The sequence below is a fragment of the Heptranchias perlo genome, unplaced genomic scaffold (assembly GCF_035084215.1).
Source record: "Heptranchias perlo isolate sHepPer1 unplaced genomic scaffold, sHepPer1.hap1 HAP1_SCAFFOLD_70, whole genome shotgun sequence".
In the NCBI taxonomy this organism is placed as follows: domain Eukaryota; kingdom Metazoa; phylum Chordata; class Chondrichthyes; order Hexanchiformes; family Hexanchidae; genus Heptranchias; species Heptranchias perlo.
In genome coordinates this window covers 1489278-1516123 of record NW_027139729.1, presented here as the reverse complement: position 1 = coordinate 1516123, position 26846 = coordinate 1489278, and the positions used below count along the sequence as shown (strand labels likewise).

At 45.5% G+C, this 26846-nt stretch overlaps 2 protein-coding genes across 2 annotated transcripts in view; one reads left to right on the top strand and one right to left on the bottom strand.

Annotated features, from left to right (window-relative positions):
• Positions 1-26846, top strand: part of LOC137318393 (zinc finger protein 3-like) — a 626361-nt gene that overhangs the window by 124222 nt on the left and 475293 nt on the right. The gene's annotated exons all lie outside the window — the stretch shown is intronic.
• LOC137318383 (alpha-1B-glycoprotein-like) lies at positions 542-20371 on the bottom strand. The gene is made up of 9 exons (XM_067981270.1): positions 20257-20371; positions 18715-18750; positions 17570-17863; positions 14091-14396; positions 12758-13063; positions 11514-11819; positions 7606-7890; positions 5215-5520; positions 542-3914 (listed from the first exon to the last, which is right to left on the bottom strand). Coding segments are annotated over exons 1-9 (1872 nt in total). The 5' UTR covers positions 20288-20371; the 3' UTR covers positions 542-3912.

Below are 26846 nucleotides of genomic sequence, written 5' to 3'. Positions count from 1 at the left end.
TGTCCCCAGGCGCCAACTGATGGGCGGAACCTCGAGACTCAGGGGGAGGGGTCAACAGGGCGGTACCAATATCACCACCCATGGTGGGGGGATGTTAAACGGCCAGCAACCAGTCCTGAGGGACCAGCCTGGGGACAGATCAATGATACATTCTGTGCCCTCTCCTTCTTCTCATCAGCTCACAGACCATTCTCCATAGTTACCACATCCATCCTCCTCTCCCCACCCCTTCCGGCGACGATGGATCAGGCCAAGTGATCCAGGCAGACCGCGGCAGCGGGTGCGACCACGGCAGTCCGCGGGAGAGGACTCGTGATCTGAGCACCAACCACCAACCCCTCCTCCCAGCGGGAGAGTGGAACAGCCCAGAGGTGAAACTGCACATTGGCGCACGCTACTGTAACGTCACCAAAGGCGTGATGCACAGGATTCGAAACGTCATGACGCAAGAGATTTGGTGGAGGCAGGTGGTGATATCAACACATACGAGATAGGACGGTTGTCCTCTTCCTGGGCTGAAAATTTGGATGCAAACAACAGATGACTTTCAGAAGAGATTTATTAACAATGAATAGGAGAATGCAGCATTTACTATTAAAATATAAACCACTTACTTGTATTTGTGCGATATAAACAAGAATGAAAGATTGTAATATTGCAGAGCAAACTCCTTTCAATTATAGATCAGTGAAGAATCCACTATCAGATCAGTGAAGAATCCCCTATCAGATCAGTGAAGAATCCCCTATCGGATCAGTGAAGAATCCCCTATCGGATCAGTGAAGAATCCACGATCAGATCAGTGATGAATCCCCTATCAGATCAGTGATGAATCCCCTATCAGATCAGTGATGCATTCCCTATCGGATCAGTGAAGAATCCCCTATCAGATCAGTGATGAATCCCCCATCAGATCAGTGATGAATCCCCTATCAGATCAATGATGAATCCCCCATCAGATCAGTGATGAATCCCCTATCAGATCAATGATGAATCCCCCATCAGATCAGTGATGAATCCCCTATCAGATCAGTGATGCATTCCCTGTCGGATCAGTGATGAATCCCCCATCAGATCAGTGATGAATCCCCCATCAGATCAGTGATGAATCCCCTATCAGATCAGTGATGAATCCACTATCAGATCAGTGAAGAATCCCCTATCGGATCAGTGATGAATCCCCTATCGGATCAGTGATGAATCCACTATTAGATCAGTGAAGAATCCCCTATCGGGTCAGTGATGAATCCACAATCAGATCAGTGATGAATTCCCTATCAGATCAGTGAAGAATCCCCTATCAGATCAGTGAAGAATCCCCTATCGGATCAGTGAGGAATCCACTATCAGATCAGTGAGGAATCCCCTATCAGATCAGTGAGGAATCCCCTATCAGATCAGTGAAGAATCCCCGATCAGATCGGTGAAGAATCCCCTTTCGGATCAGTGAAGAATCCCCTATCAGATCAGTGAAGAATCCCCTATCGGATCAGTGAAGAATCCCCTATCAGATCAGTGAAGAATCCCCTATCGGATCAGTGAAGAATCCCCTATCAGATCAGTGAAGAATCCCCTATCGGATCAGTGAAGAATCCCCTATCAGATCAGTGAAGAATCCCCTATCGGAACAGTGAAGAATCCCCTATCAGATCAGTGATGAATCCCCTATCAGATCAGTGAAGAATCCCCTATCGGATCAGTGAAGAATCCCCTATATCAGCTAAGCCGAGGATCGCCTACCAGATGATAAGCGGTTCCCTGTTCTTGGGTAAGGGAGCAGCCTCTCTCGATATGCAAGCGGCGTTCAAATCCTGACAGAGTTGGCCTTCATAGAGAGTCAGGAGTCGGTGAGGCTGGTGAAGAAAGAGGCAGTGAGATGAGACGGAATATCTCGGAGGGAGCATTGGAAAGAAAGAAATGCAGGAATTGCACTTGAGATCAGAGTAGAGCCCGGGGGGAGGTAGTTTTGCTACAAAGCCCTAGTCCGATCACATCTCAAGTACTGTGCACAGTTCTGGACATCGCACCTTAGAAAGGATATTATAGCAGGTACAGCACAGGAGGAGGCCATTCGGCCCATCGTGGCTGGGCCGGCTCTTTGAAAGAGCGATCCGATTCGTCCCACTCCCCTGCTCTTTCTCCGTAGCCCTGCAAGTGTTTCCCTTCAAATATTTATCCAATTCGCTTCTGAAAGTTACGATTGAATCTGCTTCTACCACCCTTTCAGGCAGTGCATTCCAGATCATTACAACTCGCTGCATAAAAACAATGTTTCTTTATCTCCCCTCTGTTCTTTTGCCGATCACCTTAAATCTGTGTCCTCTCGTTCCGGACTCTTCTCCCACTGGGAACAGTTCACTTTGTTTACTCTATCAAAACCCTTCATGATTTTGAACACATCTATCAAATCGGCCCTTAACCTTCTCTTCCGTAAGGAGAGCAACCGCAGCTTCTCCAGTATCTCCACATAACTGAAGTCGCTCATCCCTGGTCCCATTCTTGAAAATCTCTTCTGCAGACTCGCTAAGGCCTAGACATCCTTCCTAAAGTGTGGTGCCCAGAATTGGACACAATACACCAGCTGAGGCCTGACCAGTGATTATAAAGGTTTAGCATAACTTCCTTGCTTTTGTACTCTATACCTCACCTAATAAAGCCCAGAATCCCATATGCTTTTCTAACAGCCTTCTCAACGAGTCCTGCCATCTTCAAAGATTTGTGTACATACATCCCCAGGTCTCTCTGTTCCTGCACTCCCTTTAAAATTGTACCATTTAGTTTGCCTCTCCTCATTCTTCCTATGTATCACTTCACATTTCTCTGCGTTAAATTTCTTCTGCCACGTGTCTGCCCCATTTTATCAGTCTGTCTAAGTCCTTCTGAACTCTGTTTCTATCCTCCTCATTGTTTACTAAATTTTCGAGTTTCTTTTCATCTGCAAGCTTTGAAACTATGCCCTGTAAAACCAAGTCGAGTTCATTAATATATACCAAAAAATAGCAGTGGTCCTAATACTGACCCCTGTGGAATACCACTGTATACTTCCCCCCATTCTGAAAAACAACTGTTCACCACTACTCTCGGCTTTCTGTCTCCTGGCCAATTTTAATATCCGCGCTGCCACCGGCCCTTTAATCCCATGGGCTTTAATTTTACTCACAAGTCTATTATATGGTGCTTTATCCAAAGCCTTTTGAAAGAGTTAGAGAGAAACCTTTTTCGCTGGTGGAGGAGTCTAGCTCAAGGGGACATCATCTTAAAATCAGAGCCAGGCCATTCAGGAGAGAAGTCAGGAAACACTTCTTCACGCAATGGGTGGTAGACGTGTGGAACTCTCTCCCACAAAAAGCAGCAGATGCTAGCTCAATTAATAATTTGAAATTATTAGATTTTTGCTCGCCAAGGGTATTAACGGACATTGAGCCAAAATGGGTAAATGGAGGTAGGATACAGATCAGCTATGATCTTATTGAATGGCGGAACAGGTTCGAGGGGCCGAGTGGCCTACTCCTGTTCCTATGTTCCTTTGAGGCTCTGTATGTTAAATGGAGAAGGAAGGGCCGAGAGAAAAAAATGGAGGTCGCTGCATTCCTATTCCAGATTTAAACCTGTGCACATTAACTGTGCAGGTGTGGCGAAACAGGCTCGAGGGGCTGAATGGCCTACTCCTGTTCCTATGTTCCTACGTTAGCCCTTAAGCGGATACATGAGTGATTATTATGCTGAAGTTCTCGGCATCATTAAAACAATATGAGTTAAAGCAAATATATCAGCTCATTGGGAACTGCCTGTCTCTCGTTTCCTCCAAGTGCGACGTGAGATTAGATCCAGATGTTTTGAGAAAACAATCGTGAGACTTAATCCCTTGGCCCAGGATGAATGTTCCTCGATTGGGGTTAACGTGACTCACAGTTCTGCATGAGGAACAACACGTATTAAAGGACAATGTTACACAGCAGTCTATACTGGTCCCAGTTAGTCAGAACGAAACAAACTCGTCAATCAATTAATTAATAAAGTGAATTGATCAGAGCGACCACTGATTTGGACATCTGCCCAATTCTATATTTTAAAAAAGGCAGTAGTGCATTGTAAAGTTTTGGCCTTTACATAAATTATATACAGAGTAAAGCTCCCTCGACACTGTCCCACCAGACTCCAAGGGCAGGTACAGTACGGGTTCGATACAGATTAAAGCTCCCTCTACACTGACCCATCAAACGCTCCCAGGGCAGGTACAGCACGGGTTAGATACAGAGTAAAGCTCCCTCTACCTTGTCCCATCAAACGCTCCCAGGTTAGGTACAGCATGATTTAGCTACAGAGTAAAGCTCCCTCTGCACTGTTACATCAAACACTCCCAGGGCAGGTACAGCATGGGATAGATACAGAGTAAAGCTCCCTCTACACTGTCCCATCAAACAATCCGAGGGCAGGTACAGCACGGGTTAGATACAGAGTAAAGCTCGCTCTGCACTGTCCCATCAAACACAGCCAGGGCAGGTACAGCATGGGTTAGATACAGAGTAAAACTCTGTCGACACTGTCCCATCAAACACTCCCAGGGCAGGTACAGCACGGGTTAGATACAGAATAAAACTCTCTCTACACTGTCCCATCAAACACAGCCAGGGCACGTACAGCATGGGTTCGATACAGGTTAAGCTCCCTCCACACTGACCCCTCCAACAGCATCGCTCCCAAGTACCCCTCCAAGTCACACACCATCCCGACTTGGACGTATGTTCGCCGTTCCTTCATCGTCGCTGGGTGAAAATCCTGGACCTAACAGCATTGTGGGAGTACCTTCAACACACAGGACTTTTTTTTTTATTCGTTCACGGGATGTGGGCGTCGCTGGCGAGGCCGGCATTTATTGCCCATCCCTAACTGCCCTCGAGAAGGTGGTGGTGAGCCGCCTTCTTGAACCGCTGCAGTCCGTGTGGTGACGGTTCTCCCACAGTGCTGTTAGGAAGGGAGTTCCAGGATTTTGACCCAGCGACAATGAAGGAATGGCGATATATTTCCAAGTCGGGATGGTGTGTGACTTGGAGGGGAACTGCAGCGGTTCTGGAAGAAAGCCGACCGCCAAGCTCTCTTGGGGCAACTAGGGATGGGCAATAATTGCTGGCCTTGCCAGCGACGTTCACATCCCGAGAATGATTTAAGAAATATCCAACCTATAAATTTCGGTAAATAAAAAAGAAACCTTACACAGAGTTGATACTTTCAGCGGATCGCTACGCTGAGAGAATTTCTCCTCTTCTGCCTCTCGTCTCCGATAAGCACACGTGTAGTAATCGTCGCCGCGTCTCATTACGTCCTTGATGTCAAACGTGACGGACAGACTCCAGGGTTTTGCCTTCTCAGACATCACCGGCCTCATTCCGGTGCTTTGGTACAAATAAAACTTGCGACCTGCTTCTCCAGAGGGAGCTTCGCAGGTCACGGTGACCGACTGTCCCACCTCAAACATCTTGTGACCTCCTTCCAAAGTGATCGTCGGTCTTGGAAGATCACCTTGACCGAGGAGCAAAAGAAAACAGGGGCAACGTAAGGATAGACATGTCACAATTCCAAAATATTAGTGTCACTGTTACATTCTGGAGGTCTCTTTAAGAAGGAATGGACTCTCATTTATATTGCGTCTTTCACGACCTCAGGACGTCCCAAAGCATTTACGGCCAATGAAGTACTTTTGACAGAAAAAGTGACTAAAAATGTTGACATAGCAATTTACAGTGGTAAATGTTGTCAGAAAAGCGTGACCAGAAATGTTGACATAGCAATTTAAAATGGTAAATGTTGACAGAATTTCAATATAGATAAGTGTGAGGTGGTGCATTTTGGTGGGAGGGATAAGGAGGCCACATTCTCCTTGGGAAATAAGAGTCGAAATGGGGTATAGAAGCAAAGGGTGCAGATTCACAATTCATTAATAGTAGTGTCACAAGTGAACACGGCCATTAAAAATGCAAACAAAGCACTGGGGTTCATTCCTCGAGGAATAGAATTGAAAAGCAGAAACGTTTTGTTAAACTTATATCAAACCTTGGTTAGCCAACATTTGGAGTATTGTGCACAGTTCTGGTCTCCACACGATAAAAAGCATATGGAGGCACTGGAGAAGGTGCAACAAAGAGTTACAAGGATTATACCAGAACTGAGAGTTTCTACCTATCAGGAAAAGTTGAACAGGCTGGGGCGCTTTTCTCTTAGAAACTGGAGGTCATAAATATACGATAGTCATTGATAAATCCAGTAAAGAATTCAGGAGTAACTTTTTTACCCAGAGAGTGTTTAGATTGTGGAACTTGCTTCCACAAGGAGTAGTTGAGGCAAATAGCATAGATGCGTTTAAGGGAAGCTAGATGAGATAACAAAACTTGGAAGTGTAGTGAATAGTGAGGAGGATAGTGAAAGACTTCAAGAGGATATAGACAGGTTGGTGAAATGGGCGGACACGTGGCAGATGAAATTTAACGCAGAAAATTGCGACGTGATATATTTCGGTACGAAGGACGAGGAGAGGCAACATAAACCAAAGGGCACAACTTTAAAAGGGGTACAGGAACAGAGAGATCTGAGGGTATATGTGCACAAATAGTTGAAAGTGGTAGGGCAGGTTGAGAAAGCGGTTAAAAAAGCATACGGGATCCTGGGCTTTATAAATAGAGGCAGAGAGTACAAAAGCAAGGATGTCATGATGAAATTTTATAAAACATTGGTTCGACCACAACTGGAATATTGTGTTCAGTTCTGGGCACCGCACTTTAGGAAGGATGTGAAGGGCTTAGAGAGGGTGCAGAAAAGATTTAGTGGAATAATTGCAGGGACGAGGGACTTTAGTTACGTGAACAGACTGGAGAAGCTACGGTTGTTCCTTGGAACTGAGGAGGTTTAGAGGAGATTTGATCGAGGTGTTTAAAATCATTAAGGTTCTAGACAGAACAGATAGAGAGAAACAGTTCCCATTGGCGGAAGGGTCAAGAACCAGCGGACATAGATTTAAGATGATTGGCAAAAGGTGACACGACGATATTTTTTTAAACACAGCGTGTGGTCATGATCTGGAATGCACTGCCCGAGGGGGCGGTGGAGGCAGATTCAATCGTGGCCTTCAAAAGGGAAATGGATAAGTACTTGAAAGAAAAAAAAAAGCAGGGCTACGGGGAAAGGGCGGGGGAGTGAAACCAGCTGGATTGCTCTTGCATAGAGCCGGCACGGACTCGATGGGCCGAATTGCCTCCTTCCATGCTGTAACCTTTCTATGATACTAGGTACATGATGGAGAAAGGGATAAAAAGTTATGCTGATAGGGTTAGATTAAGAGGGGCAGGAGAAGGCTCGTGAAGAGCATGAATACGGGCATGGACCAGTTGGGCCGAATAGCCTGTTTCTGTGCTTTAAATTCTGTGCAATCCTTTGTAAAAAGCGTGACCAAAAATGTTGACACAGCAATTTACTGTGGTATTTGTTGACAGAGTAGGGTGATCAAAAATTGGAACAACGGCAGGACAAGGTTGATGAATTTTTATAAACAATCCATAGATTTATTCCCCACAGTTTAACAGGTTGGGGATTGATTCTCCCGTGATCACTTACCTATCTCAGTCACTCTCACGCCATCACTGAATGGGGATTCGAACCATTTTCCAGGGGCGTCCATTGCGTACTTACACTGGTAGATTCCCACCCTGTTTGGACCCAGAATACTGACGGTTTGAAAGCTGTGGGGCTCCCCAACGTATGCAGGTTGCCCATCTCTGTAAAAATAAAAGTAACCGTCCGGCTCCCGCACGTCTCCCTCACACGTCATGGTCATGACTTGTCCTTTCCAATACTTGCCCGTCTGTACATTAAGGATCAGCTCTGGTTTTGTGAGCGGATCTGTGGTAAATAAAAATAAATAAATCAGAACATAAGAATTAGGAGCAGGAGTAGGCCATACGGCCCCTCGAGCCTGCTCCGCAATTCAATCAGATCATGCCTGATCTGTGACCTCAACTCCACTTTCCCGCCCGATCACCATATCCCTTGATTCCCTTAGAATCAAAAATCCATCCATCTCAGGCTTGACTATAATCAACGGCTCAGTATCCACAGCCCTCTGGGCGAGAGAATTCTAAATATTCACAACCCTCTGAGTGAAGAAATTCCTCCTCATCTCAGTCTTAAATATCCGACCACTTAACCTGAGACTATGTCCCCTAGTTCTAGATTCTCCGGCCAGGGGGAACATCCTCTCAGCATTTGCCCTGTCCAGCCTTCTTGGAATCTTATAGGTTTCAACGAGATCACCTCTCATTCTTCTAAACTCCACACAGTATCTGCCCATTCTACTCAATCTTTCCTCATAGGGCAGCCCTCTCATTCCAGGGATCAATCTAGTGAACCTTTGCTGCACTTCCCCTAAGGCATGTGTATCCCTCCTTAGGTAAGGAGACCAAAACTGCACATAGTACTCCTCGTGTCGTCTTAATAAAGCCCTGAACAATTACAGCAAGACTTCCTTACTCTTGTACTCCAATCTCCTTGCAATAAAAGCCAACATCCATTTGTCTTCCTAATTGCTTGCTCTACCTGTATGTGAACATCCTGTTTTTCGTGTATAAGGACACCCAAATCCCTCTGAACACCAACATTTAATAGTTTTTCACCATTTAAAAGATGTTACGTTTTTCTATTTTTCCTACCAAAGTGAATAAGCTCACATTTCCCCACATTATACTCCAGCTGCCACCTTCTTGTCCACTCAACCTGTCTATATCCCTTTACAGACAATTTGCATCCTCCTTACAGCTTACTTTCCCACCTGCCTTTGTATCATCAGCAAACTTGGATACATTAAACTCGGTCCCTTCATCTAAGTCATTAATATAGATTGTAAATAGCTGAGGTCCAAGCACTGATCCTTCGGGCAGCCCACTAGTTACAACCTGCCAACCCAAAAATGACACGTTTATTCCTACTCTCTGCTTTCTGTCCGTTAACCAATCCTCAATCCATGCAGATATGTTACACCCAATCCCATGAGCCCTAATCTTGTGTAACAACCTTTTATTTGGCACCTTTTCGAATGCCTTTTGAAAATCCAAATATATGACATCCACTGGTTCCCCTTACCTACCCTTTCGATTTACACCCTCAAAACAATCTAATAGATTTTTCAAACACGATTTCACTTTCATAAAACCGCGTTGACTTTTCCTAATCACAAGATTACTTTCTAAGTGTCCTGTTACTCGATTCTTAGTAATAGATTTTTTTCATTTTTCCTACCACTGATGTCAGGCTAACTAGCCTATAGTTCCCTGTTTTCTCTCTCCCTCCTTTCTTGAATAGCGGGATTACATTTGCTACTTTCCAATCCACTGGGACGTTCTGGAATCTAGGGGATTTTGGAAGATCACAACCCATGCATCGAATATCTCTGCAGCCAGCTCTTTTTAAACCTTAAGCTGTAGGCCATTAGGGCTAAAGTATTGATTGGCTTTTAGTCCCATTAATGTTATCAAAAACTTTTTCTTTACTAAAATTAATTCCTTCAAGTTCCTCCCTCTCATTAGAAACTTGTTTCCCCACTATTTCCCTATGTTTTATTGTGTCTTTCACTGTGAAGATAGATATAAAATATTTATTTAACTGCTCTTCTATTTCCTTATTCCCCATTATAATTTCTCCTGTATCTGCCTCCAAGGGACCCACGTTTACTTTCACTAATCTCTTCCTTTTTATATACTAGTAGAAGCTCTTACAATCGGTTTTTATATTCTTGCTAGTTTACTCTCATATTCAATGTCCTCCCACTTTATCAATTTCTTGGTCACCCTTTGCTGGATTCTAAAATCCTCCCAATCCTCAGGCTTACTACATTTTAACAACATTGCAAGCCTCTTTTAAACTAATACTATCCTTAACTTCTCTAGTTGGATCACTTTCCCTGTGGAGTTCTTTATTCCTCACGAGTATAGATATTCGCTGGGAATTATGAATTATTTATTTAAATGTTCACCACTGCTTATCGACCATATCTTTTAATCTAATTTCCTAATCTACCTTAACCAACTCACCCCTCATACCGACATAATTGGCCTTGTTGAAATTTAAGGCCCTAGTTTCGGACTTAACTACATCACTCTCAAACTCAACATGAAATTCTATCATATTATGATCACTCTTCCCTAGAGGATCCTTTATTATAAGATTACTAATTAATCCTGTCTCATTGCACAATACTCGATCTAAAATATCCTGTTCACTAGTTGGCTCCTCGAAATATTGTTCTAGAAAACTGTCTCGAATTTATTCCAAGAATTCGTCATCCAAACTATTTTTGCCAGGTTGGATTGCCCAGTCTATATGAAGATTAAAGTCGCCCGTGATTATTGCATTACCCTTGTTAAATGCTCCTCTAATTTCCTGATAACTACTGTTAGGGTGCCTGTAAACTACTCCCATCAGTGTTTTCTGACCCTTGTTATTTCTGAGTTCCACCCATACTGATTCAACATCCTGATTTTCAGTGCTAAGATCCTTTCTCCCCACTGTCTGAGTGAGGGTGTGCAGGAACAGAGAGACCTGAGTGTTCATGTGTGTAAATCTTGAAGGTGGCTGGAATGATGAAGCTGTCAAAGAAAGCCATACGGGATGCTGGGTTTTGGAAATAGAGACTTAGAGCACAAAAGTAAGGAAGTGATAGTTAAACTTCTTTAAAACTCCGGTTCATCCTCAGCAGGAGTATTGTGCCCCCACTTTAGGAAGGATGTCAAGCCCTTGGAGAGGGTGCAGAGGAGATTTTCCAGAATAGTACCAGTGATGAGTAATTTCAGTTACGTGGAGAGACTCGAGAAGCTGGGGTTGTTTTCTTTGGATCAGAGAAGGTTAAGGGGAGATTTAATAGATGTGTTCAAAATTATGAGGGATTTTGTTCCACTAAATAAAGAGAAATTGTTTCCACTGGCAGGAGGACCCGTAACCAGATGACGAAGCTTTAAGATAATTGGCAAAACAACTGGAATTGAGGATTTTTTTTTCATGCAGCAAGTTATTATAATCTGGAATTCACTGCCTGAAATGTGGTGGAAGCTGATTCAATAATAACTTTCCATAGGAAATTGGATAATTACTTGAAGGGGGACAAAATTGCAGGGCCCTGGGGAAAGGGGAAGGGGGAGTGGGACTAATTGGATAGCTTTTTCATAGAGTCGGCAAAGGCACAATGGACTGAATGGCCTCTTTCTGTGCTGTAAGATTCCATGATTCTAATTGGATAGCTCTTTCAAAGAGCCAGCATAGGCACGATGGACCGAACGGTCTCCTTCTTTGCTGTAAGATTCTATGATCGGTTGCTACCTTTAGTCAATGGCTCTCTACATTATCGTAGTATCATGGGATTGGAAGGCGTGCTCGATGGACCTTGGTCTTTTAGCGCCTAATGGTTGCTATGTTCCAATGATTGGTAATGATCTGGCTGCCAATCAGCACAATGATTCAAAAACCGAAAAGCTTACTGTGCGCGGTTATCGCCAAGGAGTTACTGCGGCCCGACAGCACTGTCCGCTGGGTCAGCCGTCTCCGATAGGCGCACGAGTAATACTCGGTCCCGTTGATCAAGGTGTCCCTGATGTCGAAGGCGACGTGAAACGTCATGTCTCTGGGGGACTTGGACAACAGCGCCTCCTCCTGGCTGTCCTTGTACAAGTAGAAGGTGCTGTCACGATCTTCAAAAGCTCCCTGGCACACAAGCCTGGCCGATTCTCCCACCTCCAACGTCCTGGTCACTCCTTGGAAATAGAGATACGGTCTCACCAAGCGGACTGCAATGGATGGGGAGTGGGGGGGTAAGTGGAGGCGAAGAAAAGGCACTTTCAAACATTGGTCGAATCATACGGCACCTCCGACAGTGCAACATTCCCTCGGTACCGCAATGTCAACAATAGCAACAACTTGTATTTATATAGTGCCTTTAACGTAGTAAAGCGTCCCAAGGATTGATAAACAAAAATTGACACTGAGCCACACAAGGTGATATTAAGACAAATGACCAAAAGCTTGGTCAAAAAGGTATGGTTTCGAGGGCGTTTTAAACGAGAGAGAGCTGGAGAGGTTTAGGGAGGGAATTCCCGAGCTTATGGTCAAGGCAGCTGAAGACACGTCCCAATGGTGGAGCGAAGGGAGTGGTGGATGGGCAAGAAGCCAGAATTGGAGGAAATCAGAGTTCTCGGGAAAGTTGTAGCGCTGGAGGAGGTTAGAGAGAAAGGGAGGGGGCGGGGCCATGGAGGGATTTGAACGGAAGGATGAGAATTCTAGGGTTGGAGAACGTTACAGAGATAGAGTGGGGGCGAGTGCTCTGAACAAGAGGATGAGAATTGTAGGGTTGGAAGATGTCACAGATATAGGGTGGGGGCGAGGGCTAGAACACAAAGATGATAATTATATGGCTGGAGGAGATTACAGAGATAGGATGTCATGGATGGATTTGAATACGAGGATGAGAATTACAGGGCTGGAGGAAGTTACAGCGATAGGGAGGGGCGTGGGCTGCGGAGGGATTTGAACACGGGGATGATAATTGTAGGGCTGGTTTATGTGCTCAATTTTCTGCACTGGACTTGAAACCTGAACCTTACGACTCACTGAGTCACGGATTACGATCAAGGTCATTCTGAAGCCTCCTATTTACCACAGAAAATAAGGCCCATAAACTAAGTGCTAACCCCTCTCCCGTTGTGTTAAGGAAACAACAGTGACTTACTCTCCACGACTATCTTCACTGAGTCGCTGCGCTCCGACTCGATCAGTCTCTCAGACACGGATGTGACGTAGCCACATGCGTAATGTTTGATGGCGACGCCCAGTATGTTGGTGATGTCAAACGTGGCGGAACTATTGGCCGATTGGCTCGTCTCGGAGGCGACCGGTTTCTTCTCTCCGCCTTGGTACAAGTGAAAGGTGGCGTTTCCAACGGGGGAGGGAGCCGTGCACGTAACTCTCACAAGCTCCCCATCGACGAAGACACGGTATTTCCCCTCAGGGGCAATCCTCGGTTTGGTGGGACGCTCTGAATAAAAAATAAAAGAGCTAGTTGTATTATTAAAAGTATTGACGCAGGTTAACAAGGCTGTAAGAAATGCAAACAAAGTACTGGGGTTCAATTCTAAAGGAACAGAGTTCAAAAGCTGAAAGATTATGTTAAACTTATATTGAAATTTGGTTAGATCACATTAAGAGCACTGTCCTGCCGTAAAGCTGCACATTCCTGTGCGTGAGGATGGCAATAAAAAAAACTGCCCACAGTGATTCAGAATGAGTGAAAGACAATCAATCCTGGACGTTATGGAATCATAGAATCCAACAGCACGGAAGGAGCCCATTCGGCCCATCATGCCTGTGCCTGCTCTTTGAAAGAGTGATCCGATTAGTCCCACTCCCCTGCTCTTTCCCCATTGCCTTACAGTGCTTTCCTTTTCAGGTATGTATCTAATTCCCGTTCGAATGTAACTATTGAATCTCCTTCCACCGCCCTTTCAGGCAGTGCATTCCAGATCATAAAAAATCTTAACATACATCCCCCTCATCTCGCTCTGGCTCTTCTCCCAATTCCCTTCAATCTGTGTCCCCTGGTGACCGACCCTCCCCCCAGTGGAAACAGTTTCTCCCCATCGACTCCATCAAAACCCCTCCTCATTTTCAACCCCTCTATTAAATCTCCCCTAAACCGTCTCTGCTCCAAGGAGAACAATCCCAGCTTCTCCAGTCTCTCCATATAACTGAAGTCCCTCATCCCTGGTACCATTCTGGTAAATCTCCCCTGCACCCTCTATAAGGCCTTGACATCCTTCCTAAAGCACTGTGCTCAGAATCGGATACAATACTCCAGCTGAGGCCTAACCAGTGATTGATAAAGGTTTAAGCATAACTTCCTCATGTTGTCGGGATAATGAAGCTTGGATTGGGAAGGGAGATTAGGGAGAAGCTTTTCACCCTCTCCAACCACCTCCCGAGTAGCGGGAGGCATAATATTGCTTCTCTGCCGTCCACATTTCACAAGTGGGTCGATAAATAAGTGTAAAAAAAGATCGTTGTACCGATTACAGTCACGGCCACAGGGTCACTGCGCTCTGCGAATATCTCCCGCCCCGACACCCGCCTCCAATAGGAACACGTGTACTCTTGCGTCCCGACCTCCACAATGTCCTGGACCTCGAAGATGACAAACAAGCTCCAAGACTCGGCCCTCTGAAACTGGGCCGATTCCTCCTCAGTGCCTCGGTACAAGTAAAAGTAGTGGCCTCGAGTGGGAGTCCGAGCTACACACACCAGCTTCATACGCTCTCCTTTCACGAACACCTTGACCTGTCGGTATATGTAGATTGTTGGCTTGGGGGGACGATCTGTCAGGGAGAAAATATCGATGCTGAACGCAGTAAGACATGTAACGATCAACTTTTACAATCGTACATCTGCACACACTTCCTGTGCATGTTGCAGCTATGCAAAGCTCTGGTTAGACCCTATTTATTGTACTGGGCACCGCTTCTCAGGAGGGATATATTGACCTTGGAGGGGATGCAGCAGAGAGTCACCAGAATGATACCGGGACATAAGTGGTTACATTCTGAGGACAGGTTGCACAGACGAGGCTTGTATTCCCACGAGTGGAGAAGATTAAGGGGTGATCTAATTAAGGTGTTTAAGGTGATTAAAGGGTTTGATCGGTGGAGAGAGAGAAAATATTTTCTCTGGTGGGGGAGTCCAGAACAAGGGGGCATGACGTTAAAATTAGAGCTAGGCTATTCAAGGGTGATGTAAGGAAGCAATTCTTCCGCCAACTGCAGTAGAAATCTGGAAATCTCTCCCCCAAAAATCTGTTGAGGCTGGGGATCAATAGAAAATTTCAAAACTGAGATTGATGGATTTTTGTGAGACAATGGTATTCAGGGTTATGGAAACAAGGCGGGTAGATGGAGTTGAGATACAGATCAGCCAGGATCTAGTTAAATGGCGTAACGGGCTCGAGGGGTTGTTCCCATGTTCCGACAAATAACTTTTTCGATTAAAAATTCCATGTAAACTTTTACAATGGGAAACGCACCCTCCCGCCAGTGGTAGCGCTGTGGTGCTCCAGTCCTGGTGTATAGTCCCACGGGGGTTCGGGCTTCTCAAGGGATGGAAAAACTCAGACCAGGTCACAAGAGTGTTCAGTCCTGCTCATTGAACCACCTGCGTAGCTTTCTAAATTGAGCATAGATTTTTTTTTTAAAGTGCTCTGTTGCCTCCATGATGACATTTAAGAAATTGACTTGCAAGGAAATGTGAGCTGTGCTGGACTGTTCACCGAGTTCAGTGCGACGGCGAACACCCTCAAATCCCTCCCTGTCCCAGCAAAAATAAATCAGCCACTTTCTCATAATATCTTGTGCTTTCTAAATTCAGACCACTTTGCGTCTTCCAGACTTAAAATCACGCCAGGGACAATTGACTTGCAAAACTTAAGTGATTCTGCATGGAATTCCCGTCTCAGCTATTTCAGCGAAGCATTCGGCGTCAATATAATCAACTACTAATGGGAATTGGCAAAGATTCATTATATTTCAGCCGGATTTCCATGGCTCTTGGATCTCTTCAGATCTCTAGTACCCATCACTTACCGGTGACAATTATTCTACTGCCTTGGTTGACCAGAGTCTCTCTCCAATCTCAGGTCTCCATCACTTAACGGTGTCAATGGTTCTCCTACCTGAGTTTACCAGAGTCTCTCTCCAATCTCAGGGCTCCATCACTTACTCGTGACAATGGTTCTCCGACTTGAGTTTACCAGAGTCTCTCTCCAATCTCAGGTCTCCGTCACTTACTCGTGACAATGATTCTACTGCTTTGTTTACCAGACTCTTTCTCCAATCTCAGGTGCCTATCACTTATTAGTGACGATGATTCTCCCACCTTAGTTTACCAGAGTCTCTCTCCAATCTAACGTGCCCATCACTTACCGGTGACAATGATTTGCCCAACATCATCCGAAAATATAACGTCAGATTCCGCATGTACTCTGATGAAACCCATCTCTACCTCACAAGCACCTCCCACGACCCCTCCACTGTCTTTCATTTGTCACACTGCTTGTCCGACATATAGTACTCAATAAGCAAAAATTTCCTCCAACTAATTATTGGGAAGACCGAAGCCATTGTCTTTGGTCCCCGCCAAAAACTCCGTTACCTATCCACCGAATCCACCCCTCTCTCCAGCCACTGTCTGAGGCTGAACCAGACCCTTCGCAAACTTGGCATCCTATTTGACCCTGCCTCAGCTCAACTGCTGCTGAAACCCTCATCCATGACTTTGTTACCTCTAGACTTGACTATTCGAATACTCTCCCAGTCGGCCTCCCATCTTTCATCATCCATAAACTTGAACTCATTCAAAGCTCTGCTGCCCGTATCCTAACTCGTACCGATTACCGTTCACCCATCAACCCTATGCTCACTGACCTACATTGGCTCTCGTTCCGGCTTCATCTCGATTTTAAAATTCTCATCCTTGTTTTCAAATCCCTCCATGACCTCACCCCTCCTATCTCTGTAACCTCCTCCAACCCGACAACCCTCTGAGATCTCTGCGCTCCTCCAATTCTTGCCTCTTGTGCATCCCCAACTTTAATCGCTCCACCATTATCGGCCATGCCTTCAGATGCCGAGGCCATAAGCTCTGGACCTCCCTCCCTAAATCTTTCCGCCTCCCTATCGTCTACCGTCTTTCAGATGAGACGTTAAAGCGAGACCCCGTCTGCCCTCTCAGGTGCACGTAAAAGATCCCACAGCACTATATCGAAGAAGGGCAGGGGAGTTATCCCCAGTGTCCTGGCCAATATTTAGCCATCAACCAACATCAATAAAAACAGATTATCTGGTCATTTATCTCATTGCTGATTGTGGGACCTTGCTGTGCGCAAATTGGCTGCCGCATTTCCGACATTACAACCGTGACTACACTTTAAAAATATTGCATTGGCTGTAAATCGCTTTGGGACATCTTCAGGTCACGAAAAGCTCTTTGTAAATGCAAGCCTTTCTTTCTTTTGGCTCTCTCTCCAACTTTAAGACGCTTCTCAAAACCTACCCCTTTGGCGAGCTTTTGGTCACCTCTCCTGATATCTCATTATTTGGCTCAGTGTCAAATTATATTTGATAATCGCTCTTGTGAAACACCTTGGGACGTTTCACTACGTTAAAGGCGCTATATAAATGCAAGTTGTTGTTGGTTGACCAGGGTATATCGCAGATCTTTAGTGCCCATCACTCACCTGTGACGATGATTCTCCCACCTTGTAACCAGGATCTCGCCCCAATCTCAGGTGCCCATCACTCACCTGTGACAATGATTCTCCAAACTTGTAACCAGGATCTCGCCCCAATCTCAGTTGCCCACCACTCACCTGTGACAATGATTCTCCCACCTTGTAACCAGGTTCTCGCCCCAATCTCAGGAGCCTGTCACTCACCTGTGACAATGATTCTCCCACCTTGTAACCAGGATCTCGCCCCAATCTCAGGTGCCTGTCACTCACCTGTGACAATGATCCTCACATCTCGGCTACGAGGTGACTTGATCCATTCCCCGGAGATCTCTCTTCCATATTGACACTGATACCCGCCTTCTGGGTTTGATGCATTAACTGTGAATATGGCGCTGTTATTCTCCACATAGATGCGGGGACTTGTCAATATTTGCTTATCTCTGTACAAATAAAATGTGCTATTCCCAGATTCTTTGTGTCCAGTGCAGGTAATGCTGATATTCTCCCCTCGCCAGTAAACACCAGTCTGTTCACTGAGAGCAATTTGCGGTTTAGTCAGTGTATCTGCAACAAAACAGAAACAATAATGTGGATTGAGGGTAGAAAATACAGTGTGGGACATTATTTTGTCAATGCTCAAAGACAGAATTTGCATTTACATAGCGCCTTTCGCGACCTCAGGACGTCCAAAATCACTTCACAGCCATTTCAGTGTCTTTCAAGTTCAGTTACTGTTGGCATGTAGGTCAACCTAGCAGCTAAATAGGGAGTGAGCTGTGTCTCCGTGGTAGCATTCTCGCTTCTGAGTCAGAAGGACATGGGTTTAATCCCCACTCCAGGGGCTTGAGCCCATAATCCAGGCTGACATTCCCGGTGCCCGTACTGAGGGAGCACTGCGCTGTCGGATGTGCTGTCTTTCAGATGACACTTTAAACTGAAGTCCCGTCTGCCTTCTCAGGCGGACGTAAAAGATCCCATGACATTCTCTATTCCTCAAGCAACATCACTAAAACAGATTATCTGGTCGTGTTTGTGGGATCTTGCTATGCTCAAATTAGCAGCTGCATTTCGCTACATTATAACAGTGACTGCACTTCAAAAAAGTACTTCATTGGCTGTGAAGTGCTTTGGGATGTCGTGAAAGGCGCTATATAAATGCAAGCTGTTTCTTTCCAACTTATGCACAGCAAGGTCCCACAAAACAACAATTGTGATGAACTTCCAGCTAATCTGCTGGAGGAGGCAGGAATATTGGTGGAACAGTAACGTTCAGCCTTTCAAAAGCTCAGCACGTTGCTCTCGTAGAGTGGCTGATTGGGGCAATCTTCCGTTAAAATAAAAAACTAAAAAGATTTGCAACATTGTAAATATCACCAGTAAACGTTCATTCTCTCAATGGAAACCTGAAGACTGACCCTGAGGAAGAACGGCCTGCTGCTGGCTGAGAATCGCTGGGGGGAGAAAGAAGGAAAACGAGGATTAGTTCCAAGGTCAAATAAAGACAATTCATGGACAAAAGAAAGAAAGAAGGTGCATTTCAACAGCGTCTTTCACCACCTCAGGACATCCCAAACATTACAGCCAATGAGGGATTTTTTTGAAGTGCACTCACTGTTGTAATGTAGGAAACGCGGCAGCCAATTTTGCGCAAAACTAGATCCCACAAACAGCAATGTGATAATGACCAGATAATCTGCTTTTTTCGTGATGTTGGTTGAGGCCAGTTCAGGGGGGAGAACAATAGTGGCCGTGGGATCTTTTACGTCCACCTGAGAGGGCAGACTGGGCCTTGGTTTAACGTCTCATCCGAAAGACGGCACCTCCGACAGAGCAGCACTCCCTCAGTACTGGCACCAGGGAGTGTGGGCCTGCTTAGGTCTCTGGAGAAGTGCTTGAAACTACGGCCTTCATGACTGAGAGGTGAGGGTTCAGACACTGAGCCACGGCTGACACCTGAATTGTCATGGTTTCATTAAAATACATCATGAGATTTTATTAACAGGTAACATTTTTCTCTCCCGTAAACAATGTGTCAAAAAAATGACACAGAAGGAAGATTATATGAAAAACGGTTTAAAATTTGTTGTGCAAAGGAAATCTCTCCTTTGGGTGTCAGGGACTCTGCTCCGCAGTTTGGGGGGTTAGCTTGTATCAAATCGAAGATTGCAACTTCCCAGGACAATTCTGACACTGAAATGAATCCGAGAAGATAAAAGCGACAGCCGACAGTTTAGAATGATTGGTTTAAATTTGCTTAATGTCACTGTAATTGTGTACAATTCCTTCCTATCTCTGTAACCTCCTCCAGCCCTACAATCCTCACCCTCCTGTTCAAATCCCTCCATGGCCCTCGCCCCTCCCTATCTCTGTAACCTCCTCCAGCCCTACAACCGTCTGAATTCTCTGCAATCAATTCAGTACAATTTTCTCTTGCGCATCCCCGATTTTATTCGCTCCACCATTGGCAGCCGTACCTTCAGCTGCCTAGGACCTAAGCTCTGGAATTCCCTCCCTTCTCCATTTCTCTCTCCACCTTAAATACACTGCTTAAGTGCTAAAGGGACAAGGGATATTGGGAAAAAGCTGGAACAGGGTACTGAGTTAGACGATCAGCCATGATCATTTTGAATGGCGGAGCAGGCCCGAAGGGCCGAAGGGCCTACTCATGCTCCTATTTTCTGTGTTTCTAGGTTATAAACTACCTCTTTGACCAAGCTTTTGGTCACGTGTCGCAATATCGCCTAATGTGGCAAGGAGTCATATTTTTGCCTGATTTACACTGCTACGAAGCATTTTTGGAAGTTTTACTACGTTAAAGGCTGTATATCAATGCAAGTTGTTGTTGTTACATAGAATTTAAAGCACAGAAACAGGCCATTCGGCGCTACAGATCTATGTCGTTGTTGTGAGACATTCCGGCCCTTCTGTGCATGCAGGGAAGTTGTGTTAATACTCACCCATCACAAAGCAAAGAGCTAACCCGTTCATTTTGAGATAGGAGACCGGCTGTGCAAACTGGGAGCTCTGGACCTCGTTACAAAAGTCGTTCCTTCAGCGATCAGGCCCACTAACTACCTGCAGTGGGAAAACCAAGTTTGTTATTTGCCTCCCAAAAACATCGGTCTTAGCCAGTAAGGACAATAACAGCCGGTTTGTTAATGGTTCTTGGACACGTTCTAGTTTTAGATAGCGAGCTCTACAGGTATTAACAGTCGCGCGTGTCTGGTCACGGCAAAAAGTGTCACACTTGAAACTGTCAAGCCTTAAAATGCCACACTCCAGTGTCACACTTCAGAGAGTCACATTTCAGGGTGTCAAGATACAGATTTTGACATCTCAAAGTGCCAAATCTTGAAGTGTCATATCTCAAATTGTAGCACCTCAAAGTGTCACATCTCAACGTTTCACATCTCAAAGTGTTACACCTCAAAATGTCACATCTCAAAGTGTCACATCTCACAGTGTCACATCTCAAAGGGGCACATCTCAAAGTTTGACATCTCAAAGTATCACACCTCAAAGTGTCACATCTCAAATTATCAAATATCAAAGTGTCACATCTCAAAGCATCACATCTCAAAGTGTCACACCTCAAAGTGTCAAACCTCAAGGTGTCACACCTCAAAGTGTCACATCTCAAAGTGTCACACCTCAAAGTGTCAAACCTCAAGGTGTCACATCTCAAAGTGTCACATCTCAAAGCATCACATCTCAAAGTGTCACACCTCAAAGTGTCAAACCTCAAGGTGTCACACCTCAAAGTGTCACATCTCAAAGCATCACATCTCAAAGTGTCACACCTCAAAGTGTCACATCTCAAAGTGTCACACCTCAAAGTGTCACATCTCAAAGTGTCACACCTCAAAGTGCCACATCTCAAAGTGTCACACCTCAAAGTGTCAAACCTCAAGGTGTCACACCTCAAAGTGTCACATCTCAAAGCATCATATCTCAAAGTGTCACACCTCAAAGTATCACATCTCAAAGCATCACATCTCAAAGTGTCACACCTCAAAGTGTCACATCTCAAAGCATCACATCTCAAAGTGTCACACCTCAAAGTATCACATCTCAAAGTGTCACACCTCAAAGTGTCACATCTCAAAGTGTCACACCTCAAAGTGTCAAACCTCAAGGTGTCACACCTCAAAGTGTCACATCTCAAAGCATCACATCTCAAAGTGTCACACCTCAAAGTGTCACATCTCAAAGTGTCACACCTCAAAGTGTCACATCTCAAAGTGTCACACCTCAAAGTGTCACATCTCAAAGTGTCACACCTCAAAGTTTCACACCTCAAAGTATCACACCTCAAAGTATCACATCTTAAAGTCTCACACCTCAACGTGTCACACCTCAAAGTGTCACTCTTCAAAGTGTCACATCTCAATGTATCACACCTCAAAGTGTTACAATTCATAGTGTTACACATCAAATTGTTACATTTCAAAGTATCAATCTCAAAGTATCACACCTCAAAGTGTCACACCTCAAAGTATCACACCTCAAAGTATCACACCACAAAGTTTCACACCTCAAGGTGTCACACTTCAAAGTATCACATTTCAAATGTCACATCTCACCTTGTCACATCCCAAAGTGCCACACCTCAAAGTGTCACACCTCAAAGTATCACATCTCAATGTGTTGCACTTCAAAGCTGCCAACCTAAAGGCAAAGATCCCTGACCAGTAGCAATTTGATCTCTAACTAACCACAGGATGTGCCTATTTACAGTAATTATGTTCTGTGGTCTTAAAGGGACAGGCCACGTTCTACACAGCTCCGCGCTTTGCACCTTTCTTTAACACCTATTGGGAAAGGATGTGCTGATATAGTGGAATATCAGAATAGAGGAGTCTTAATAAACCCATGTTATATCATAGAATCATAGAATGGTTACAGCACAGAAGGAGGCCATTCGGCCAATTGAGCCTGTGCCAGCTCTTTGTTCGAGCAATCCAGTTAATCCCACTCCCCTGCTTTTTCCCCACAGCCCTGTATTTTTTGCCCTTCAAATATTTATCAAATTCCCTTTTGAAAGCCACGATTGAATCTGCCTCTGACACCCTTTCAGGCAACGCATTCCAGATCATAACCACTCGCTGCGTAAAAAAGGTTTTCCTCATGTCGCCTTTGGTTCTTTTGCCAATTACCTTAAATCTGTGTCATTTGGTTCTCGACCCTTCCGTCAATGGGAAGAGTTTCTCTTTATTTACATTAACTAAACCCGTCATGATTTTGAACACTTCTATCAAATCTCCTCTCAACTTTCTCTGCACTAAGGAGAACAACCACAGCTCCTCCAGTCCATCCACGTAACTGAAGTCCCTCATCCCTGGAACCATTCGAGTAAATCTTTTCTGCACCTTCTCTAAGGCCTTCACATCCTTCCTAAAGTGCGGTGCCCAGAAATCGACACAATACTCCAGTTGTGGCTGAACCAGTGTTTTATAAAGTTTCAACATTAATTCCTTGCTTTTGTACTCAATGCCTCTATGTATAAAGCCCAGGACCCCATATGCTTTTTAACTGCTTTCTCCACCTGTTCTACCACCTTCAAAGATTTCTGCACCTTGACCACAGGTCTCTGCTCCTGCACCGCTTTAGAATTGTACCATTTCGTTTATATTTCCTCTCCTCGTCCTTCCTACAAAATGTATCATAATGCACCGTGGGTTAGATTGCACAATTGGCCTGCCGTTTTAATAAGTATGGTTCTCTGGGACTGATCCAAAGCCATGCCAAGGGAGATCATCTAAGGTGATAATCTCACACTGTTGGGTGTAAAAAGTTAGTTACACGTTATTTTATTATTACTTTGGCTCCTGGTCCTGCAACGCCTCGATTTCAAAATTCTCATCCTTGTTTTCAAATCCCTGCATGGTCTCGCCCCTTCCTATCCCTGTAACCTCCTCCAGCCCAACAATTCTCATCCTCCTGTTCAAATGCTCAATGGCCCTCGCCCCCTCCCTATCTCAGTAACCTCCTCCAGCCCAACAATTCTCATCCTCCTGTTCAAATGCTCAATGGCCCTCGCCCCCTACCTATCTCTGTACCCTCCTCCAGCCACTACAATTCTCATCCTCCTGTTCAAATCCCTCTATGGCCTCGCCCCTCCCTATCTCAGTAACCTCCTCCAGCCCTACAATTCTCTTTCTTGTGTTCAAATCCCTCCAGGGCCTCGCCCCTCCCTGTTATGTAACCTCCTCCAACCCGACAATTCTCATCCTCCTGTTCAAATCCCTCCATGGCCCTCGCTCCTCCCGACCTCAGTAACCTCCTCCAGCCCTACAATCCTCATCCTCCTGTTCAAATCCCTCCATGGCCCTCGCCCCCCCTCCCTATCTCTGTAACCTCCTCCAGCCCTATAATTCTCATCCTATTGTTCGAATGACTCCATAGCCCTCGCCCCCTCCCTATCTCTGTAACATACTCCAGCCCTACATCCCTCCGAAATTTCTGCGGTTCTCCAATTCTGGCCTCATGCACATCCCCGATGTTAATCACTTCACCATTGGCGTCTGTGCCTTTAGCTGCCTAGGCCCTAAGCTCTGGAATTCCCTCCCTCAACCTGTCCGCATCGCTCTCCTCCTTTAAGACGCTCCTTAATACCTAACTCTTTGACCAAGCTTTAGGTCACCTGTCCTAATACCTCCTTGTGTGGTTCAATGTCAAATTGTGTTTAATAATCGCTCCTGTGTAGCGTCGTGGAACGATTTACTATGTTAAAGGCGCTGTATAAATGCGAGTTGTTGTTAACAGAGGTTGGGTACAATTCCTTCCACCATTAGATTCGTGCTGTTTCCCTCTTTGTGTCACATAACTGCCTCCACTTTCAGCTGTTTGCTTTGCCTACTTTTCACTTCATTTGTTTTTTTGGCTGGGATACCCTTTGTTTGTTTATCCTTCCAGTCCCCCGCCCCCATCCTTCAGCCAGACTCTTCTCCAGTCCCAGCCCCCTTCGCTTTAATTCCCCCTGATTGCCCCTCTGGTGTTCTACCATTACTCGCCTGAGCATCAGTCCTCGGAAGGTTTCTGCCCGTTGGAGGCAAGTATCGTTCAGAGTTGGCGAGAGTTTCTTTCCTTCTCTGCTGGTCCTTCGCCTCCCTTCGCTGCCCCTTGTTTTCTTTAAAGGCTTTTCTGGGCAGACTGCCCATTTCTCGTGGCTCGTTTCTCTGCGTGCGTCCTCACTCTGGGCCCCAGGCACTCGCATCTGGTAATAATTGATCCGTCTTATAGCGAGACTGGATAAACAAGCACAATTGTACAGCTATTATTTATTAGTCTCCGAGATAGGGAGGGGGCGAGGCTATGGAGAGATTTGAACACAAGGATGAGAATTGTAGGACTGAAGGAGGTTACAGAGATAGGAAGGGGCGAGAGCCATGGAGGGATTTGAACACAAGGATGAGAATTGTAGGGGCTGGAGGAGGTTACAGAGATAGGGAGTGGGGCGAGGACCATGGAGGGATTTGAACACAAGGATGAGAATTGTAGGACTGAAGGAGGTTACAGAGATAGGAAGGGGCGAGGGCCACGGAGTGATTTGAACACAAGGATGAGAATTGTAGAGCTGGAGGATGTTACAGAGAAAGGGAGGGGGTGAGGGTTATAGAGGGATTTGAACAGGAGGATGAGAATTGTAGGGCTGGAGGAGGTTACAGAGAAATGGAGGGGGCGAGGGCCATGGAGGGATTTGAACAGGATGCGAATTGTAGGGCTGGAGGAGGTTACAGAGATATGGAGTGGGTGAGGGTCATGGAGGGATTTGAACAGGAGGATGAGGATTGTAGGGCTAGAGGAGTTTACAGAGATAAGGAGAGGGTGAGCTACTGTACGGTTTAGAACACGAGGATGAGAATTATAGGAGGAGTTTACAGAGTGAGGGAGTGGGCGAGGCTATGGATGGATTTGAACAATAGGATGAGAATTATAGGAGGAGGTTACAGAGGGAGGGAGTGGGCGAGGCTAAGGAACACGAGGCCGACAATTATAGGGCTGGAGGAGGTAACAGAGATAGTAAGGGGGAGAGGGCAATAGAGGGTTTTCAACATGAGAACGAGAATTGTAGGGCTGGGGAAGGTTACAGAGCTATGGAGGTGGTGAGGGCCATAGAGAGATTTGAACACGAGGACGTGAATTGTAGGGTTGGTGGGTGTTACATTGATAGGGAGGAGACGAGGCCCATGGAGTGATTTAAACACGTGGATGAGAATTGTTGGGCTGGAGGAGGTTATAGACATCATGAGGGGCGAGGGCCATGGAGGGATATTGAGGGTAAAGACAAGCCATTTTATGGCATATTTAATATATTTCAGTAATCAGAACTATGTGAAATAGGAAGCAATGGCCAGTGCTATTGGAATCCAGTGCAATAGGGATGTCACATGAACTTCGAACTGCTGCTGTGGAAGTCACAGCCAGCTCCCTGAACACAGTGCTGGGAGTTTCTCAGAGCTGATAGGTCTAGAATACCAGTGAGAATAGAAATATGAGGATAGAGCACATGAATCAGTGGCTGCAAAGGCGGTGTAAGGGGGAGGCCTTTAGTTTCAGGGCTCATTGGGACCGGTTCTGGAGGAGGTGGGCCCTGTACCTCCTCAACAGGGCCGGGACCAATATCCTTGCGGGGAGGTTTGCTAGTGCTGTCGGGGAGGGTTCAAACTAGCTTGGCATGGGGATGGGAACCTGAGTGTGAATTCAGATGGGACAAAGTCAAAAGTGGAAGTGAACGGCAGAAAATTAGTGAGTGAGTCAGGAAGGCAGAGGGAACGAAGGCTAGAAAATAAACAACAGAGGAGTTTGGCAGTGGATGTCCAAAGGAACTTTGGGGTACTGGTATATAGATCATTGAAGTGTCATGAACAGGTGCAGAAAATAATCAAGAAGGCTAATGGAATGCTGGCCTTTATATTTAGAGGACTAGAGTACAAGGGGGCAGAAGTTATGCTGCAGCGACACAAAACCCTGGTTAGACCGCACCTGAAGTATTGTGAGCAGTTCTGGGCACCGCACCTTCCGAAGGACATATTGGCCTTGGAGGGAGTGCAGCGTAGGTTTACTAGAATGATACCCGGACTTCAAGGGTTAAGTTACGGGGAAAGATTACACGAATTGGGGTTGTATTCTCTAGAGTTTCGAAGGTTAAGGGGTGATCTGATCGAAGTTTATAAGATATTAAGGGGAACAGATAGGGTGGATAGAGAGAAACTATTTCCGCTGGTTGGGGATTTTAGGAGTGGGGGCACAGTCTAAAAATTAGAGCCAGACCTTTCAGGAGTGAGATTAGAAAACATTTCTACACACAAAGGGTGGTAGAAGTTTGGAACTCTCTTCCGCAAACGGCAATTGAAACTATCTCAATAGCTAAATTTAAATCTGAGATAGATAGCTTTTCGGCAACCAAAGTTATTAAGGGATATGGGCCAAAGGCACGTATATGGAGTTAGATCACAGATCAGCCAAGATCTTTTCAAATGGCGGAACAGGCACGAGGGGCTGAATGGCCTACTACTGTTCCTATGTTCCTATGTTCCTGTATTCC

Bases quoted from the DNA above. Each gene is read 5' to 3' on its own strand.
- LOC137318383 (XM_067981270.1), bottom strand. From the start codon at position 20,287: ATGAACGGGTTAGCTCTTTGCTTTGTGATGG. The intron at 14,397-17,569 runs GTGAGTGACAGG...TCTCCCTGACAG, and splicing joins TGTGAGGATCATTGTCACAG to ATCGTCCCCCCAAGCCAACA. The intron at 11,820-12,757 runs GTAAGTCACTGT...CATCCATTGCAG, and splicing joins AGTGAAGATAGTCGTGGAGA to TCCGCTTGGTGAGACCGTAT.